Consider the following 21,142-nt stretch of genomic DNA (forward strand, 5'->3'; position numbering starts at 1 on the left):
ACTGAAACTCAAAAGCTTATGGAAGTGATTGTTGATAAATCAAAATAAATTAATTAAAAAAGGAGCTAAAAAAAACCAATTAGTTATTTTTAAAATAGGCGCACTTTGAAAATTTTAAAGCAGAGAGAGAAGGCAAGTTTTCCCTCTAAACAAAGGTCTGCTTTGCTATTCTCTTTTCCAGGTTCTTTTAACCAATGATAAAATGACATGAACTTGAACCATCTACCATCCTAGTCACCCTCCTTTCAACACTACAGCTAGTATATTAATGTCCTTTGTAAAATGTGGCAATGGGAAATATATCTGGTGTATTCTTATTACTCATTTGCACAGAGCATTGTCTCCTAATGAAAGAAAGCACTAAAGACAGGAGATTATAGATCAAAAAGTTAATTGGTGAACAAAGGAATTTAGTGAACTAACTGCTCTAACTCTAGGATGTTTGTTGTTATTGTTTTTTCTTTGTTTGTTTTAATCTAGGTAAGTGACTAGCACTTCCCCACTTCAACAGCTCTGGAGACCCACTAGCAAATTCTTGACCCATTGACTCTCATTTTTCCAAACCCCATGCAGAACTCCTCCTCAACCTTCTTTCAAGACATTACCACATGAGTATGTTAATAATATCACATAACAGCTAATTTTACAATAGATACATTATAGATTAGTGACTCTTCTATCTCGGGGTCAAAAACTTGAAGTTTTCTCTTTGGAAGCCATACTTCTCAGACTTGTCAGAATTTTTTTATTCCTATCCTAGGAATGGTTGTTTTAGGGGGCTCATCTTTGGAAAACAAAAAAAACAACAATAACAAACTAAGTTATAAATGACTGTTTTAGCTGCAGAATTTTTAAGAGACATAAAATTCTCCTAAACTGGATTTGTTAGACACCCCAGTCTCAACAACAACCCACTTAGTAAACTATCTCAAGGGGGATTCTGCAGCTAGATGATGTTATTTATTTCATATTAATTCTTAACAATGCTTAATTTTACCTCCAAAATCAGAGGTTGGGGGAGGGGGGAGAATACATTAAATTGGAGTTTTCTGCCCCTTATACACTGACTACAGTGACACAATATAACATTTTAGAAAGTAACCCGACTAAAGGGTAAAAAAGATCTGGTTTCAAATTCTGATTCTTCTATTTAATAGCTGTATGATTTCAGTTAAGATCATAACCTTAAACCATATCTCTTTGAGGCTTTATAGTTAATAAAGTGCTTTCCTCACAAAAGCCAAATGAGGTAGATATAAGTATTATCTCCATTTAACAGATAAGAAAGCTGAAGAAGAGAGAAGAGAAATGGCTGACAACAGTTACTCAGGTACTAATGGGAGGGGCTAGGATTGAAACTAGAATTCCTGACCTCTGAGGCCCTGAGTACTTTCCACTGGAGATGAATTATTTTGTTTTAATCACCTATAAAATGGGAATAATATGTACTGCCTATTCACAGGATTGCTGTAAGTAAAACATTTTGAAAAAAAAAAATAAGCGCTATATAAAGGTCAAAAACTTGAAGTTTTCTCTTTGGAAGCCACACTTGGCAAAAAGCATTTATTAAGCTCCTACTATATGCCAAGTATTATGCTAAGTGCTGAGAATACAAAAAGAGGTAAAAGAGAGTCCCTGCCCTCAAAGAGCTTACAATCTAACTGGAGAGAAAAATATGCAAACACACATATATCAGTATATATAGGAGATAATTAACAGAAGGAAGGAACTGGAATACAGAGGGGTTGGGGAAGGCTTCCTATAGAAGATGGGATTTTAGTTGGGATGTAAAGGATGCCAGATATTGTTATTAATAATATTACTAATTGTTTTATTATTAATTATTTAAATAATAATGATTACCTTTTAAGGTTATTATGAGGATCACATAAGATATCAGTGTTTTGTATTCATCAAATACTTTACAAATGTTAAGTTATAAACACATACAAAGTAAATGACAGGGATTTAGTGAGTGACTCAGCACCTATATCACCACAGGTGTTCACATAGTCATTACATACATTATGTCTTATTTTTCCAATGAAAATAATTCTCCCCAATTAAACTCTATGGTTTAAAATTTGGTGCTGGGAAAATTGTGTGCTTTTTTTTTTTTTAAATGCAAACCCTTTAAAAAATGCAAAAGTTTGTTTCTTCAAAAAACAGTTGGTTTGTCACTTCTTTTCCTTTCAAATACCGAAAAGTCAGTTAAGGTTAGAAGTTCCATGGCATCCTATGTTTTCACTTAGTACAGTATTTTTGAGAATGCACCAACTCTAAGGTTCACAAAGCGTGACACCTACATTTATTAAGGTTGGTCTCATACTATATTTGTTTTCACAGCTTGTGACATGAAAAATCCTTTGAGCTTCCTTTGTAAAGAAGACTAAGGAGAATAACGTCTCATATGCTCCATTTTCCTCCGAATTCTGTGCCAATGTGGCACTGGCTCATGAAGAGACATTTTAAAAATGGCTACACAGTCATAATTACTGGCAATAAAAATTCACTGTAAAGTTTTAAAGGGAAAGAAAAGTAAAATTAAGGTACAAACTACATGTTCTGGTTTCTTATACTTTTTTAAAAAATTTACTCAAGTTCAATATGTTACTAGATATCCATACACATTATAATGAAACAATTCCAAAACTCAAGTATGTCTTTTATTTTTTTAAATCTCCTTTCCAAATAGTTGGAAATGTTCACATGATACCACAGGTAAACAAAAAAAAAATTGAGATACATGAAATGGATTATCTACAAGAATCAAGTTCTTCTCCTCCCCCCTCCCCTTACTTTTTCCTAGTAACAGTACAACTGGGCATTTTTCATGCCTACTGCCATTATAAACCAGGTCAGAATATAAAAATCAGAATTCATAACTCAAAAATTTAGTCTTAGTAATACATCATTTCTATGTAAGCTGCAAGCATTCAGCTATCCCCTAGCTTATTAAAATAGTATTATATCTGCATTTTCCTATCCTACATTTATTCTTTGAACTCTGATGGGTGTCATTTATTTTCATATCTTGAAATTTCTTGGATTTGAAACAAGTCATACACCAATATTAACATTCTGCCAAGGGGCACTTTATCATTAATTCACCAAAATTAATTGAAGCAGCATTAGTAAAACTACATAGTTACATTAAAATCTCCTCTTACCATGTCTCATTAGGCAATATAATGTTCTAACACACTCTCTTCATTAGCTTTCTACCTTAAAAAACCCCAGAACACAATTTAAAAAAGCTTTTATGGACTTCTTTATACTTTCCATTTTTGACAGATTATTAGAGGAAAGGAAAACCTTTGCTTCACAATGCAGTTATTCAAAAGTCAAAATAATAAATGATGTACATAACAGAATGCTTCTTTCTAATCCGCGTATTCCCTTGGACAAAAATTCATTTGCTAAAGATCAACAATATTAAGAGCTGTCAGAAGAGAAAAAAAAAAGATACCTTTCCTAAGAATCCTCCTTTTCTTTGGGATATTATTAGAAATTCCCCAGTTGATCTCATATATTATGATGTGAATAGAAAAGAGGTAATATAAAAAAAATTGCTTCAGTTGTACGCTAATGAGAAATTGAGAATTCCAAAGGGCAGTCAAACCTTGAATGAATGCCAGAGTTAGGTATCTGGTAAAGGTTTCAAAATACATGCCAATGGCCACAGAGAGTAATGTGGGCGATTTTATAAGTCCATTGGGTATACATAATGTTCTTGGATGTAAGGTTGTACTATTTCCTGATTGGGATAATTTACTGATTGAAAGAGGTAGAAATAAGGTCAAGTATATTAGAGAAAACACTAAAAGAAGTTCCTCAGAGGAAAAGTACTTAGAGGAAAGATGGCTAGTGTTTTGTTTCCCAGCATTTATTTTACATCTGACTCATATGAGAAATCTGAGGGTGATAAGCTGGGAAACCCAGATCCCTAGAATTATTTGGGGAGGGTGTGACAATTAAATCTATTTTTGCCCTAATTGACAGAAATGTAGATTTTGTGCTTCACCATATGATAGAAGTGAATCACTTCACACAAGAAAACCTTTTTTTGAGAAGAGGAGGTTTGGTCAAGAAGACTAGACCTCTAAGTGGGCACAATAAGTAAAGTACTAAGAAGTGGTTCACTGGAAGACCTTAAAGTCTATATTGCTAAGTGTGGCTAGAAAGAGATCAATGGAGAAAATGTTCTGCTACTTGGAAGAGTCAATTGGAGGGAAATGTTTGTAATCTTGGAAAAGATGATATAAAGGCTATGCTTTCATGTTTCCTCCCACTATCATCTACTGCCTGAAAGGTAGAAATACCTCAGAGCTCATCCAAGGGCGCTAACATGGAAAAGCTCTGCAGATTTCCAGCTTAGAGTCTCTATTTGCTGAAAAAACCTGACACTGTCTATATAGCCCAGGAGAGGTGTAGTGCAACCAGCAGAGAAGTTGCCTCACTCATCAGGAGAGTGAAAAAGTCAGAAGAGCAAAGACTTAAGTACAGTAGCCTGCTCAAAAGTGATCCCACCCATAAATAACTTATGAAGCAGACCATAGTCCTGAATTGTGAGTTTCCCAGGCAGATGTGTCCCCTGCTCATTTGCCTTTCTGCTAAAGTTCTGTAAATTTATTCTTACTCTCCCTCATAGAAACTACACACATTGTTGCGGGTTACAGTTGTATGGGTAGGATATAATATCATAATTACTGTCATTTTTGCATTCTGCTTAGTAAATAGTTTTGATTAATAGTGTCATCCAGGCTAATTTATATATGGGAAACATAACACTAAAGGGCTCAGAAGTTATAATCTTGAAAAACAGGAATGTATTCTCCCCACCAGGCTTCTATCTAGGAGTAAGTAAGCTATATAGCAGACTGGCTGATCCCTCTGGGCAAATTTCCTTACTTTCCAAAGAGTATATGCCACTTGAGTAAGTAAGCTAGACTAGAGAGAGAAGAGAGAAGAGGTGAGGTCTTTACTATTATAGGATCTTAGGATGTGAGATTTAGAAGTGAAAGGAATTTCAGAGGCCCTCTGGCTCAAAGAGACAGTTTGCTGAGGTCTTTGCTAACAGTGTACCATTAGACACACACACACACACACACACACACACACACACTCAGGCTCTGTTTGCCAGATACCACTCAGTACATCTAATGAATAGTTTTAAAATGTGTTTTTCATCCTTGCCCAATATTTAGGAGAATTTAACACTATTTTCTTCATTGGCTGATATCCCACAGCTACAGTTGCTCTACCACCATCTTATCGGCGAAGGTTAAATCAAACTATTAAATTAAATCCTTGGAAAAGTAATAATAATGATCCCCAAGAGCCAAGCCAAGAGAACTATTATTCATTGAGACAGGAATAGTTTGGGACTTATGCCTTCATCAAGTTCATTCTGTTATTACTCTCTGTATACAACACTCAGCAGGATGTAATAAACTTTTAACAATTAGTAAAGAAAATGGTATCTCATTAAAAAGAATCAGAATCCCTGAAATATGTTGCTTCTGGAGGCAGCTACGTGGTGCAGGGGACAGAGCACAGTCCTGGTGTCATGAATACCTGGGTTCACATTTGGTTTCAGACACTAGCTTTGCGACTATGGACAAATCACTTAACCTCTGTTTGCCTCAGTTTCCTCATCTGTAAAATGAGAATAATAATAGTACCTATTTGTTGTTGTGAGGATCAAATGAGAAAATATTTGTGAAGCCCTTTACACAGTACCTGGCACGTAGGTGCAATATAAATACTTATTCCCTTCCCCCAACTCCCTTCAAACTACAGTCCCTGACTCTGATTCTAAACATATATGCAAATCAATAAATCGATGTTAAATATCAACTATTTACAAGGAAGGAGGGTCTAAAGGGAACAAACATTTATTAAGCACCTACTATATGCCAGATACTGTGTTAAGTGCTTTACAACTATTATCTCATCTAAGCCTCACAACAACACTGAAAGGAGGGTACTATTATTATCACCAATTTACAGTTGAGGAATCTGAGGTAGACAAAAAATGAATGACTTGCCCAGGGTCATATATTTTATAAGTATCTGAGGTTAGATTTGAACTCAGGTCTTTCTCATATCTTGTGCTCTATCCACTACACCATCTAGTTGTCTATAGAGAGTATTTTGCAGAATTAATAAAAGTTAACTCCCTAGAAAAATGGGCCTTATTAATGGAAAGGAGTTTAGGAACCATCTAGTCCACTCTTTTCTACCTCCACACATAAGGAAAGTAAAAAGACAGCCCCTACCCTCGTGGAGTTTAAAGGCTAATAAGGGGATATTAAATACATACTATATAAAAACTAAATATGACTATTTACTGTATATGATACAAAATAAGATATACTAAGTGTATTAAGGAGAAGCAAAATAAAGTGTTTTATTTGTGTTATGAAAGGAAAGGCATTATAGATTGAAGAGACAGTATCTTTAAAAGACACCATCACAGTGAATTGTATTTGAGCTGCTCTTGAAAAGGACAGATAAGAATTCAATAGATGAAGAGGAAGAAAAAGCTTATTTTTAGTATATCTGGGCATCTAGGTGGCACCATAGTGCATAGAGTGCTGGGCCTGAAGTCAGGAAGACTCATCTTCCTGAGTTCAAATTTGGCTTCATACACTTACCGGCTGTGGGACCCTGAGCAAGTCACTTAACCCTGTTTGCCTCAGTTTCTGCATCTGTAAAATGAGCTAGAGAAGGAAATGGCAAACCACTCCAGTATCTTTGCCAAGAAAATCCCAAATAGGGTCATGAAGAGTCAGACGTGACTGAAATGACTGAACAACAACAATAAGTTATATATTATATATAATATGAAATTGTAATCTAATATATAATATAATAACAATAATATATCTAGGAGTAAATGTGAGGAATAGTAAAAAGGAAGGATTACAGAACATATTTGGGGGATGGCAAAGTAGTCTAGTTTGGCTGGAGTGTATAATATGTGTCAGGATTAGAATGAAATAATGGCAAACAAGGGGGATAAAAGTATGATGGATCTTGGATCTCAGGCAAAGGAGACTGGATGATAGTGACTGACACTGATAAAAACAGTGAAGAGCAAAGGAAAAGCAGGTTTAGGGGAAAGAGAATCACCTTTGTTTTGAATGTATTTTTGTGATATCAGTGAGATATTCAGGTGGCCCACTGTTTAGACAGTTGGAAGAGGATAGTCTAGAGCCTGAAAGAAGGTCAGAGTTAACCACAGATGACTTCCAATCCAATGAGTCCCTGCCTATATCAATCATGAGAAACACATGTTGCTCATTCATCTGCCATTCAATAAACTGGTTTTCAACTGATTCATGCATGTTTTTCTCCTTCCACTGAGTCAGAAAGCAGAGACCACATATCCACTTCTTTGTATCTACTCACAACATAGCACAACACTTGGTACATAGTAGAAACTCAATAAACTATCAAACACTGGATAACATGTTGGAAAAAGCAGCACACAGTACATACAAGACACTTTTAAAACTACAAACTTACATCTTATTCATCTAAAAGCTTTGAGACCAATAGTAGCTTTCATTTACTTGCAAGCTGCTGTAAAATTTAGAAAAACTAAATTGACCTCAATTTTCCTTCTGGGATAAGTGATGGAAGAAGGACCCTCATTAAAGTGTCTGTCTTTGAATACATATATACATACATACATACATACATATGTGAGTATGTATATATACACACATATAAGTATATGTGTGTATATATACATGTATGTATGTGTGTGTGTGTGTGTGTGTGTATATGTATATATGAATGTGTGTGTGTGTATGTATTTCTGGATTAGTCCTTTTGACCACACTCAGTTCTGTGTGCAATATACTGATAGAATTAGACAGTCTCAGGATTGGAAGGAGTCTAGAGGCCATTTAGGTCATTTAGTTCAATCTCAATATGACAAAAGAATTTTCTCTACAAATTACCCAAGGAGTGGTCATCCAATCTCTTCTTCACATCTGGTTTCAGACACTAGCTTTGTGACTGTGGACAAGTCACTTTACCTCTGTTTGCCTCAGTTTCCTCATCTGTAAAATGAGAATAATAATAGCACCTACTTCTCAGGGTTGTTATGAGGATCAAATGAGAAAATATTTGTGAAGCACTTTACACAGTACCTGGCACATAGGTGCAATATAAATGCTTATTCCCTCCCCCCAACTGCCTTCAAACTACAGTCCCTGACTCTGATTCTAAACATATATGCAAATCAATAAACCCTCAGTGATGGGAAACCCCTAACTCGTAAAACAACCCCATTATACTTTTGTACAGCTCAAAGTGTTAGGAAGTTTTGCCGGCTATCAAGTCTGGATTTGTCTCCTCGTAAGTTCCAATTACTGCTCCAAATTTCTCCCTGTCAAGATACAGAGACTAAATCTAATTCCTTTTTTGTATGAAGATCTTTCAAGTTCTTGGAGACAGCTATCATGTCTCCTCTAAGTCTTTTCTTAAGAGGCAGCTAGGCAACTCAGTGGATTATTTGAGTGCTGAGCTTCAAGTCAGAAAGATTTAAGTTCAAATCCAGCCTCAGATACTCAACAGCTTTGTGGTCCTGGGCAATTCATTTAAATTCTCTCTTCTTCATTTCCTTATCTGTAAAATGGAAATAATAACAACACCTACATCCCAGAGTTGTGGCAAGAATAAAATGAAAAAATATTTGTAGAGTATTTTGCAAACCTTAAAGTACTACATAAATGCTAGCTATCATCATCATCATCATCATCATCAAAACACCATTAGGTCCTTTAGTTGGTAATTATACAGCACTTGGTCTCTCACCTCTGAACATTTAGATCCTTCCTACAATGTGGTTCCAAGGGATGGATACAATTCTCTAGTTGTGGTCTGATGGGGCACAGCTTAGAAGAATCTCTACCCTAGGCCTGACTACTATGCATTTCTTGCTGGAACCTAAATTTTCAAGAGTTTTGTTGGCTCTCATATCACAATACTGACTCATCTTGAGTTTACAGTTTGCTAGAACACACAATTTTTTTTTTAAATGAACTGATGCTTAACTGTGTCTCCCCCTTTCATTCATCTTGTACTTGCAAAGTTCACTTTTTAATCCAAGGCTAAGACTTGACATTTATCCTTGTTTCAATGCCCCAAACTAATTTTTAATTTCAGCCCAACATTCTATCCCGCTGAGACCTTTCTGAATCTTGATTCGATCAACCAGTGTGTTAGGTCATTTCCAAAATTACTCCAAGGGAAACTAGAAAACCAGAAAAACTCTATTTCAAATTTGCTTTGGCTAGATTCACTAGTTTTACCCCTCCCTAGTCCATATACTTTTCAAAGACACCTGAAGTCAGACTTACACAATATTATGTACAGAACCACTTGACTCTCTACTGTGAAATGAGATTAATAGTTAGTATTTACATTATAGAAATATTGTAATAATCAACTGAGATGGTATAATAGTGATTTTATGTATGTATGTATATATCATGAGACCTTTGTCAGTATTAGGGTATGGAAGGAAAAAATTATATGTATATATGTACATATGTATACATGTACTTCTCAACCCACAAATGCCAAAGACAACTTAGAAGGTCAGTAGGAAAAGTCTGTGACTGCGGTGAGAGAGAAGCTCAGTCCCAGCCCCAGTCCCTACATGTCCTGGGGCAGCAGGTGCTTCAGGAGCTTGTGGACCACAGAGAGGAATCAAGTGGTTGATCAAAGGGGGACTGCAGGGATCTCTTTACTGGTGCAGGATTCTCTTGCTTTGCCTGTGCTTAGATCTGGGTCACAGTTCTGGGTGGCGATTCTGGGGCAAGGAGGAGCACTGGCATGGTGGAGCTTGTAGTGGTGGTGAAGAGAAAATCCTCCTCACGATTTCAAGGCAGAAAAGAGTGCTTGTGGTCACTCATGGACCAGATCACAGGCCAGGAAAGGAGTAAACACCTCACCCTTGATCATAACACCCTGGATAAACTGAAAACTTACAGGTCCCTAAGTATCTCTGAAAACAGCTACACAAAACTGTACCCCAAAGCTTGGGACAGTACATTCTACACACTGGAAGCAGACTCCTACTTTAACAAAGAGTTTAAAACTCAAGTAATTGGCTGGGATCAAGATCAAACTGCACAAAAAAAGTCAGACCATAGAATCTTTCTTTGGTAACAAAGAAGATCAAAACATACAACCAGAAGAAGACAACAAAGTCAAAGCTCCTACATTCAAAGCCTCCAAGAAAAATATGAATCAGTCCCAGGCCTTGAAGAGCTCAAAAAAGGATTTTGAGAAGCAAGTAAGAGAAGGAAAGGGAAAACTGGGAAGGGAAATGAGAGTGATGCAAGAAAATCGTGAAAAATAAGTCAACAGCTTACTAAAGGAGACCAAAAAATACTGAAGAAAATAACACCTTAAAAAATAGCCTAACCCAAATGGCAAAAGAGGTCCAAAAAGCCAATGAGGAGAAGAATGCCTTAAAAATCAAAACTGGCAAAATGGAAAAGGAAGTCCAAAAGCTCACTGAAGAAATAATTCCTTAAAAATTAGAATGGAGCAAATGGAAGCTAGTGACTTTATGAGAAATCAAGACATTATAAAACAAATTCAAAAGAATGAAAAAATAGAAGACAATGTAAAATACCTCATTGGCAAAACAACTGACCTGGAAAACAGAGCCGGGAGAAATAATTTAAAAATTATTGGACTATCTGAAAGCCATGATCAAAAAAAGAGCCTAGACATCATGTTTCCATAAATTGTCGGGGGGCAGCTAGCTGGTGCAGTGGATAGAGCACCAGCCCTGAAGTCAGGAGGGCCTGAGTTCAAATCTGGCCTCAGACCAAACACTTGACACTTACTAGCTGTGTGACCCTGGGCAAGTCACTTAATCCCAATTGCTTTAAAAAAAGAAAGAAAGAAAGAAATTATCAAGGAAAACTGCCCTAATATTCTAGAACCAGAGGACAAAATAGAAATGGAAAGAATCTACTGATCACTTCCTGAAAGAGATCCCCAAAGGAAAACTCCTAGGAATATTACAGCCAAATTCCAGAATTCCCAGGTCAAGGAGAAAATATTGGAAGCAGCCAGAAAGAAACAATTTAAGTATTGTGGAGACACAATCAGGATATCACAGCATTTAGCAGCTTCTACATTAAGGGACTGCGGGGCTTGGAATATGATATTCCAGGGGGCAAAGAACATAGGATTACAGCCAAGAATCACCTACCCAGCAAAATTGAGTATAATCCTTCAGGGGAAAAAAAGGGCATTCAGTGAAATGGAGGATTTTCAAGCATTCTTGAGGAAAAGACCAGAGCTGAGCAGAAATTTTGACTTTCAAATACAAGACTCAAGAGAAGCATGAAGAGGTAAACATGAAAGTGTCAAGTGTCTGGGGTTGGATTTGAACTCAGGTCCTCCTGATTCCATGGCCAGAGCTCTATCCACTGTGCCACCTAGCTGCCCCATGAAAGAGAAATCATAAGGTACTTATTAAGGTTGAGCTATTTACATTCCTACATGGAAAAATGATATTTGTAACTCATGAGACCTTTGTTAGTATTAGGGTAAGGAAGGTTGGGTAGGGTAGGATAAGGAAAAAATTATATGTGTGTGTATATCTACATATATATATGTATATATATTTATACATACATATATACACACATACAGATAGATAGATACATAGATAGATAGAGAGCACAGGATGAATTGAAGATGAAGGGTTGACATCTGGAGAATAAAATTAAGGGCTGAGAGAGGATTATACTGGGAGAAGGAGAAAGGGAGAGGTAGAATGGGGTAAATTATCTCACATAAAAAAGACAAGAAAAGGCTGTTACAGTGGAGGGGAAGTGGGGGAAGGTGAGAGGGAATGAGTGAATCTTACTCTTATTGAATTTGGCTTAAGGAGGGAATACCATACACCCTCAATTGGGTATAGAAATCTATCTTACCCTACAGGAAAATAGGGGGGAAGAGGATAAGAGAGTGGCGGGAAATAATAGAGGGGAAGGTAGATTGGGAGAGAGGCTAATCAGAAGCAAACACTTCTGAGGAGGGACAAGGTCAAAAGAGAAAATAGAATAAATGGAGAATGATGGGAAATATAGTTAGTTTTCTACAACATGACTACTATGGAAGTGTTTTGCATAACTACCTGTATTGAGTTCCTTACCTTCTCAATGAGGGTGGTTGGGGAGGAAGGAAGGGAGAAAATTTGGAACCCAAAGTTTTAAAATCAAATTTTAAAAATTGTTTTCACATGCAACTGGGAAATAAGATATACAGGCAATGGGGTATAGGGGTATAGAAATCTACCCTACCCTATAGGAAAATAGAAGGGAAAGGGGATAAGAGAAGAGGGAGACAGAAGGGAGAGCAGATTAGGGGAAGGAGTATTCAGAATGCATGCCATCTTGGGGTGGGGGGAGGGAAAAGACAGGGAGAAAATTTGGAACTCAAAATCTTGTGGAAGGGAATGTTGAAAACTAAAAATAAATAATTTATAAAAAAAATTTTAAAATTAAAAAAATACTGATAGTGTTACATAGCATGAAAACTGCCAACTGGTTTGTTACTCACTTTCTATTTATGAAATCCTACTGACCTTTAAGAACAGCTAGGTGAGTGGATAGAATGTTGGGCCTGGAGTCAGGAAGACTCCTCTTCCTGACTTTAAATCCAGCCTCAGACACTCACTAGCTGTGTGACCCTGGGCAAGTCACTTAACTCCACTGATCTTAGTTCCAAATCTGTAAAATGAGCTGGAGAAGGAAATGGCAAAACACTGCAGTATCCTTGCCAAGAAAACCCCAAATGGGGTTACACAGAGTCAGACACTACTGAAAATCAACAACAACAATAAAAATTGACCTCTAACACCTCTTTACAAAAGCAAGGAACTGGGAACCTTTATGTCAGTCTGTTATTACACTTTCCTAATTATCCATACATGGGCATCTAGTTGGTGCAGTGGATAGAGCACTAGGCTTAGAATCAAGAAGACTCATCTTCATTGAGTTCAAATCCAGCTTCAGATACTCATTTAGACACTTACTTAGAATGAGCTGGAGAAGGAAATGGCAAAGCTCTTCAGTATCTTTGCCAAGAAAACTCCAAATGGGGTTACAAGAGTTGGACACAACTGAATAACAATTACCCACATATTTTATTCTGTTCAAGCACGGTAAATATATTTGTTGGTTGTCTTTACTATTGTTACACATTTTAGAAGCCAACAATGTAGTTTGAGGGTATACGTGCCATTTCACAACACTTTTCCCCCTGGTGCAATGAACAAAGTCTCACATTCAGAATAATGTCCCTTCATATACAAATAATGTGACTACATGCATTTTGGATCATTTCTTATAGACATTATACAAAGAAGATGATATGCACATTTGGAATTTCAATTAGAACGACCATCTTCTTGTCAGGTAGGTAAAGACTTCAAATATTCTCTTTTCTTCCTTCTTTCTTTCCTTCCTTCCTTTTATTTCCCCTATTTTACTTTGTCTTGCATTAGAAAGCCTTCAGCAGACTACATGTGAGTTCACTTATTCAACTCTGGGAACCACATTTTAGGAAGAATATTGGTAAGAGAGGCGTTGAAAGGTGGGTGAGTAGGAAGATGAAGTGCATAAAGTATGCATAATGATTAGTGATAGGAGGAGGTGAGAATGTTTAACATGGAAAAGAAAAGTCTTGGAAATGGGCCAAGAAATAGGGGTATGATGTCAGTCTTCAAGTATATGGAAGACTGTCATGTGGAAAAGAGATTAAACTTGGTCTGCTCCTCTCCCCACAGGGCAGAACTAGAAAGTCCAAATTGCAAAGAGGAAAATTTCTTCACTGCAAGCAACAAAACATTTATTAAGTTTATTCTTGGTAATATTCAAACAGATGTTAGCCTATGTTTTACTGCTGCTGCTGCTGTTTTTGTTGGTTTTGCCTGTGTTTTCCTCTGGGCCTCATCCAAAGTCACACAGCTAATGTGTGTCAAAGATAAGTCTCAAACCCAGGCCTACCTGACACCAATGGAGACCCTAACTCCAACGCTTCCTCTTCAGACTGATAAAACCTCTTCAGGTTTTATCAAATGCCTCGTCACATGTGCTGAACATTGACTTGTACAATAGATAACAAATCAGGAATAAGATTCTTAGTAAAGGGTCAGGAATGCCTGTGTTTTGGAGGAAAGGATGTACTCCTCCCTTCCCTTAGTAATCTCTCTTACGGTTTCTTAGAGATAGAGTGGAAAGGAGAAAACTAACATGCAGGGATTTAGCTCTCAGACTCTGTGCCTATTGGAAGAAAAAGGTCGCCAGGGTAATTTCAGTATCTTAAAGGTAGATTAACAACTGCCAACAAGGATGCAAACTGAATAGGAGCTCAGCCCTTTGGAACTTTGTACTTGTTAAGAGAAGTAAGAAAACCCCCAATGACGATCAATTATACTCCCTCACATAGAGAATCAAAACCTGTGGGCCTCTTCCCTTCTAATAGCATCTGTATACATTTGAGAAATAAATTTTAGTTTAAATTTAACTTTAAGAAGCACTAGGATTAAAATTACTCATATTGCTAGTCTCCATTCATTACTTTCTTTTTCTGTCTTAAAACACTTCACCTTTATTCACTTCTAATTAACCCTTTAAATAAACTAGTGAAGTTTTTGTGAATCTGTATCTTTCTTTGAGATTGAAAAGTAACACTGTAGAGGATGCTACAGGATTCTCCATGGGCTAATAATATTTATGCTGTCAATAAGTACTGGGAATAAATCTAAAGACACCTTTACAGAATGGTACATAATGCCTCTTAATTACCTACTATTGTTTTATAATCCATGCAGGATCTGAAATGGGCACAAAGTGAATATTTAATAGGAATTTCATAAAATAGGATCTTCTATAAAATGGAATAATGTTTATCTACAAAATATTCCAAAGGCAAACTAAAAGTGCTGTAATGTTAAGAAGAGAGGGAAAGCCAATCATTTATTAAGCTCTTACCATGCACCAATATTTTTAAAATAAAGATGCATTCAACAGTAACAGAAAAATATCAAAATAAATTTCTCTAGCTATTACTTATATGCAATCACTAGCTCTGTGTAATTTGTGAATATATATGAAACAAAGGATGTCAATGTATGAAGTATACCAAATAAAAGAAGTCTAGTAATAGATCTGTTAATACTACTCCCATTCTCACCCAAGTTTGAAGTCTTGGGATTATCTTTGACACTTTCTTTTCTCTCATCCCTCAAAATCTTAACAGTAGCAAAACAGTCATTGATTCTCCCATTGCCATTTCTCTCATATCCATCTCCATTTGCCCATTTCCATTTCTACTATTTTTGTTGAGTCCTATATGTTATACAACTATAGTTTCCAACAACCTATCCACTACCAGTCTTTCCTCTCTCTAATGGATCCTGCATGATGTCACCACACTTATTTCCTAAAACACCATTCTTATCATGCCATTCTTCCACTCTTAAACTTTCAATTGCTCCCTATTTTTATAGGGTAAAGTTCATTCAAAACTACCTGAATATGCATAACTCCTCTACACAAACCTCTTACTGCCACCAATCTCTACATACATCCTTTGCTTCTGTAGCCTTCTTGTTTTTGTCATTGCTTTTTTTTCTACCTGAATCTACCTATCTATACCCCCTCACCATTTCTAACTGTTGAAATCAAACCCATGCTTCAATGTGCTGCTCAAAGGTCACGTTCTTTATAAAGCTTTCTCTTGTAATAGCCCTCAAGTAGAAGCAATGTTACCTTCCTCTGAATTTCTATATATTTCTTCCTGTACCATTTTTTATGACATTTAGCAATTACTGTCTTGGATTACAATTAGTTGTTTACTTATCTTAGGTTTTCCACCATCATACAATCTCAGAATTGGAAGGAATCTTGAAGGCCCTTCTAGGACAACCTGTACATAAATAAAAATCCCTTTCTACACTATCTCTGATAATGGGGCATCTAGTCTTAAATTGAAGAAATCTAGTGAAGGGGAGTCAACCACTTTCAAATAGAACCCTTTACATTTTTTAAAAATGGATTGTAATCTCCTTGAGAACAAGGACCAGATTTGCATGGCCCTCAAAACCAAGCACATTACCTTGATTATAGTAGGAACTTATTAACAGGTCTGCCAAGTTGACTCTGAAAGATTTTACTATTATATGGCCCTTAGAGATCTTGGAGGACTTGGTTGCCCCTAGTCCAGAGAAATATCCACAAATTCAACCCAGAACAAATGTAACCAAAAAGCTTCTATGAGCCCCCTATGAATATCCCAAGACCTAGAAAGAAAAAAATAGATTAAGAGACTTCTTCAAACTTTTAAGGACTTTAAAGTTGTTTCCTTGCTTATATGGGAGCCAGCTGTAAGAAAATCTCAACATGAGCTAGCAGACATGTGTTTGGATCATATATTAGAGGGAATATGACCAAATGGATAGAATCTCTTACGTCATTTGACACTGTACTGCTTCAATCATGTATGCACTTAATTAACTTAAAGTTAATTCCACTGTTCTTTTCAATAAGTTGTTTAACTTGAACAGCATATAAACACCATCATTACCGCAAACCACCAATTTTACTGTTTGGTATATGATGTAACTGGCAAATGGATGTCCATACCCCTTAAAAAAAAATAATACTCAAGTTCCAATTTCTAACCACACAACTTTGTACTATCTGTAAAAAAGAACATCCATGGAAGAAGTGGATAATGTTAAATTAACTTCACTCATTCATTTAATTAAGCTTTGCTTTAATCAAGGCAATCAATCTCCCTGTAAGCTTTGCAATAAAATTCATAGATATCTTGGTGATTTCAGTTACCCTAGTTTCACATAGCACTACTCTCCTCCATTGCTGCCCAGTCAGCAGGAAACTCCTATTGTTGATGCATTTTTTTTTAAAAATCTCACTGCTGAACACCCTTTTTGGAAGTAGTTTTGTCAGGACTGACCTTTAAAGCTCCAGTTACCCACTGCTGATTCAGATGTTAGAACAGCAACTCTAGAGATATTGTATCCAAACATCATTGACTTTCTGGTACCCACTAAAAACAAATGCTCATGTATCCTCAGAAATAAATTCCCAAAGCCAATCTCAACATTCTCTTTTCCCTAGCTTACTGACTGAACTGATAACAATATTCCTACAGCCTCCCACTGCTTTCGACCTCACTGCCATTACATCTTCAAAGGCTTGCAGCATGTGCTCTTTCTATTCAATCACATTTATTCAAACATTCCTTAAAAATCCCTTCCTCATTTTTTCCTCTTTGAAATTCACAATTTGGATTAACCTGAAAAAATATTGTAGGCTGAGTGCCCACACTAACTTTCCAGAAAAACACTTTTCCCCCTAGAAAAACTTTTGAAATAGAGTTGTTTAAAGGGCCTGTTTACTCATGCTTTTGGCTGCCAATAAGCAAATGCTAATGCTTGGAGAAACTGGATATGGTTTCATCATTCAGAGCTTGGTCTATTAAAATGCAGTAACTTGAACAAACATGCCCCAGAAAGAAAGCAGGATTTTGTCTTTTTAGTTTATTCTTTTGTTCTTCATTCCAAAGATAATAAAATGGTCACAATATGTACATTAAAAGTACAGCAGCTTTTTTTTCAAATGTCTAGGGTCACCGCCCCCTCCAGTTTCCCTTGATATAAATTAAAATGTAAACAAGGATAATATGTTGGTTATTCTACTTGTTATGGGGTGATAATCATACAGGGGGTAGTATGCAAGACTATGACCTGATCTGCCACCAAAATCATTCCAAGAAAATACATGCAGGGGTTGAAAACTTTAAACTATACATTTATTAGAGATACCAATTCTATTACAATGACAATAAAGCTTGCTGAGGATCACCTGTTTCAGGGCAATAAAACATATCAGAGTAAGAATAAACCTGTAGTATAACTCATATCCTATAACCATTCAAATGTGTTTTCCTAGGAAATGGTTATATGAAACTAAAGTTTCTTAAAACAAACTGAGCTGTAATATTGTAGCATAGTAAAACAAAGTAATATATGAAGTGCTTTTACCTTTGCATTATAGGGAATATAGTGTTTCGATAAAGCCTCAGGAGTATGCATCCATGTTTTATCTGTAATGAAGAACAGCAGCATTTGATTAAACATATATTCATTCTCGCATTCATATATTTATAATTAGTAAAGCAGCGTGATGAGCATGGTTGCCCAAGTTAAATTATATACAAAGAAATACAAATACAGACCTAGAAGGAATCTCAAAGATCATGTAGCTCAATTCCCCCATTTTATAGATGACAAAAACTTTAGATTAAAGAGGTTAAAAGACTTGTTCAAATTCACACTCGTAGGGTCAGAGGCAAAATTTGAACACCAGTCCTCTGATTCTAGAACCAGTAAACACATTTAATTACTCAAAATGTATAGTTGAAGGACGGCCTCTTTATTGAAGTTTTGCTTTTTTGTGTGAAATGTTGAAAAAAAGAAATGTCTAAGTAGTTCCTGAGATACATGACTAATTTCCAGAGATCCTTCACAAGAATATAGCATCTATCTCCGTAACTCCGTTGTACCTTCAGAGAAGCAGAAACTTTCTTTCCCCATTCCTACTGAAGACTGAGCTATATAATTGTAATTGTACTGGCTTTTATTTACAGCTCTACCTTCACTCTTGGGCTTCCCCCCTCCCCTACTGACTTCCTTGGGTGAAAAAAGTAGCATGATAGAAAGAAGGGAGTCAAGCACTCTGGGTCTATCCTGGATAATGAAGAAGTCAATCTCAGCCTCCCAAGTTACTAATACTATTGGGCAGGGCCTTTCTGCATGTCCCCTGGAAGGCTAAGAAGGAAATGGGGAAGCTGATTGGACAATTTGAGATAGGCAAGTTCTGAGGTTCTTGAAATCTATGGGGCACTTAGAGGAGACCTCCACTTGCACTCCAAAGAATGCCAAAGATACCTTTTAGTGTGAAGCTTATTAAAACTGAAACTTTTTTTCTTATTTACTTTTCAATTCCAGATTGGAGCTCAGAATAGCTTTCCTCCCAAACACAGTTAGCTATGGTGGTAAACTTATACATTTCCAAGGATATGAGAGTTAAAAAAGATTTTATGGGTTGGTACAGGAACATAACACCGTGTATGACATTACTGCTATAGAGAATTGAGTTCCTGTTTCCATATAAATGGGCGAGGACCCTTCCTTATCTAAACTTGCATTTCCCCCAGAAATATGTTCTGAAGAAAATGGCACTTGATAGTGATGGCTGAATTGTTACTAATGAGAGCAACAACTAATATTCATGTAGTATTTTAATAAATGGTAGAGGTAGGATTTGGAACCCAGGGCTTACATGATCCCAAGCTCATAACTCTACCCAGAAAAGAATAAGGGTAAGTGGTAGGAAGGAGATGGATAAAAATTGAGAAGAAGGAAGGAAGGAAGAAATTGAGGAATGGAAGGTTGGAATGATTTGTCTGAACTGTAGCCTGGTAGATAATTGTCTAATTGGATTTTTTTCATGGCTACCAATAGATGGGGCAAATATCTAATTGCGTTAGACTAATCATATCAGCTAAGTAATTTAAACAATTTTCATCCTCTGAATATGTCACAGATTTTTTTAAATGATGCCCCAATACACAAGAAATACACATTACTGTTATTTCTACCCCACTGTGAATTAGATTATGCATTGACAGCATGACTTAATTGCTTGGTGAAATCAAAACTTTAAAACTGTTTAAAAAAAACAACAACAATGCATTCATGTAAAGTCTAAACTGAGAAATTAATACTGTGCAAACATTTAGAAACTGACAAAACTATTGTAAGGAAAACATCCTCAATTTAGGCCTTATCTATGTGCTGGTATATAAATGATTTAAATATGATAATAAGTTCAAATTTTCTTTAAAAATGACAAACATTAGCAATTAAAGTTATTACAGAGCCATAAGAATAAGAAGACTGAGGCCAACTTTATACTTGAGATCAGAGGATTAAATATTCAGAGCTAGAAGGATCCTAAGAGGTCACTTAGTCCATTCTCTCATTTTATAGACAAAGAAACTGAGGCTCTAAGAAGTCAATGAATTGCTCAAAGTCATTAGAACAGGGAGTAATTATGATTTCATCACTGTAGTTAGTGCCTTTTCAAAAGTTCTCTAGTCCTTAACAATTTTGTAAGTCCCTGTGGCTAAAGAAAGCAAAGCAAAGAAGTCAGTAAGCATTTACTAAGCACTTACTACGGGGCAGGCACAATGCTAAGTTCTGGGGATACAAAGAAAGGCAAAAGACGATCCCTAAATTGAGGAGCAAAACAAAACAAAAACAGAAAAAAGACAATTTGTGTCTGTCTTGGTGATAAACCAACTTCACACTCAGCTTGTCCGGGTACTCTGAGAAGTATTTTATTGAGTGACTCCGACGTTCCAGGCAATTCAGTAGGCTCTGGAGATATAGTAACAAAAGTGAGTCTTTGTGCCCTAGAAGCACAGGGCAATCAACTAATTTCAATGGATATGCTTCAATGACAAAATTATGAGAATTCAGGATCCTCTCCTCGACACTAAGACTTCTAAGATTAAGATGCCTTGCAGAACTGGAGAACATATGCTGTATTTTGGTACAAATACTATGTATCTCCTTCATTTTAGTCTGATTTGTTAAATGATAACTTTGATGCAAGTAAAATAAGTGCTAATTAATACGTTCTTTTTATCTTAAAAATGAACAATGAAATAATTTTGCCACAATACTCATTCTCAATATAGTGAACTCTGGAGACAGAGCTGTGGTGGTAAAGTAAAAAGTGCACTGGACTATTGGCCATAACAAGTCAATCAACCACCCTAGGACTCAGTTTTCTCTTTTATAAAATGGAGTTAGTAATACCTGACTACCATAGCTCACAGAGTTATAGTAAGGAATGGATTTTTAACCTGTAAAGAGCCATATAAATGAGCTATTATTGCTGTTTTGTAATGCTCTCTCTCCTCATCTGTGTTTTCCTGACTTCCTTCAAAACTACCTTCACATCCCACCTTCTAAAGAAGGTCTTTCCCAATTCTC

The 21,142-nt window shown here is 36.2% G+C and overlaps 1 protein-coding gene across 5 annotated transcripts in view; it reads right to left on the bottom strand.

Annotated features, from left to right (window-relative positions):
- The window catches only part of GULP1 (GULP PTB domain containing engulfment adaptor 1), a 370,686-nt gene that overhangs the window by 124,288 nt on the left and 225,256 nt on the right, over window positions 1–21,142 (bottom strand). For all 5 annotated transcript variants that reach the window (XM_027865950.1, XM_027865951.1, XM_027865949.1 and 2 more), the window contains one exon: window positions 18,122–18,183. In XM_027865950.1, the coding sequence (XP_027721751.1) occupies window positions 18,122–18,183 (62 nt within the window). The remainder of the gene's footprint in view (window positions 1–18,121; window positions 18,184–21,142) is intronic.

The sequence above is a fragment of the Vombatus ursinus genome, unplaced genomic scaffold, assembly GCF_900497805.2.
Source record: "Vombatus ursinus unplaced genomic scaffold, bare-nosed wombat genome assembly UNPS02014779.1, whole genome shotgun sequence".
NCBI lineage: Eukaryota > Metazoa > Chordata > Mammalia > Diprotodontia > Vombatidae > Vombatus > Vombatus ursinus.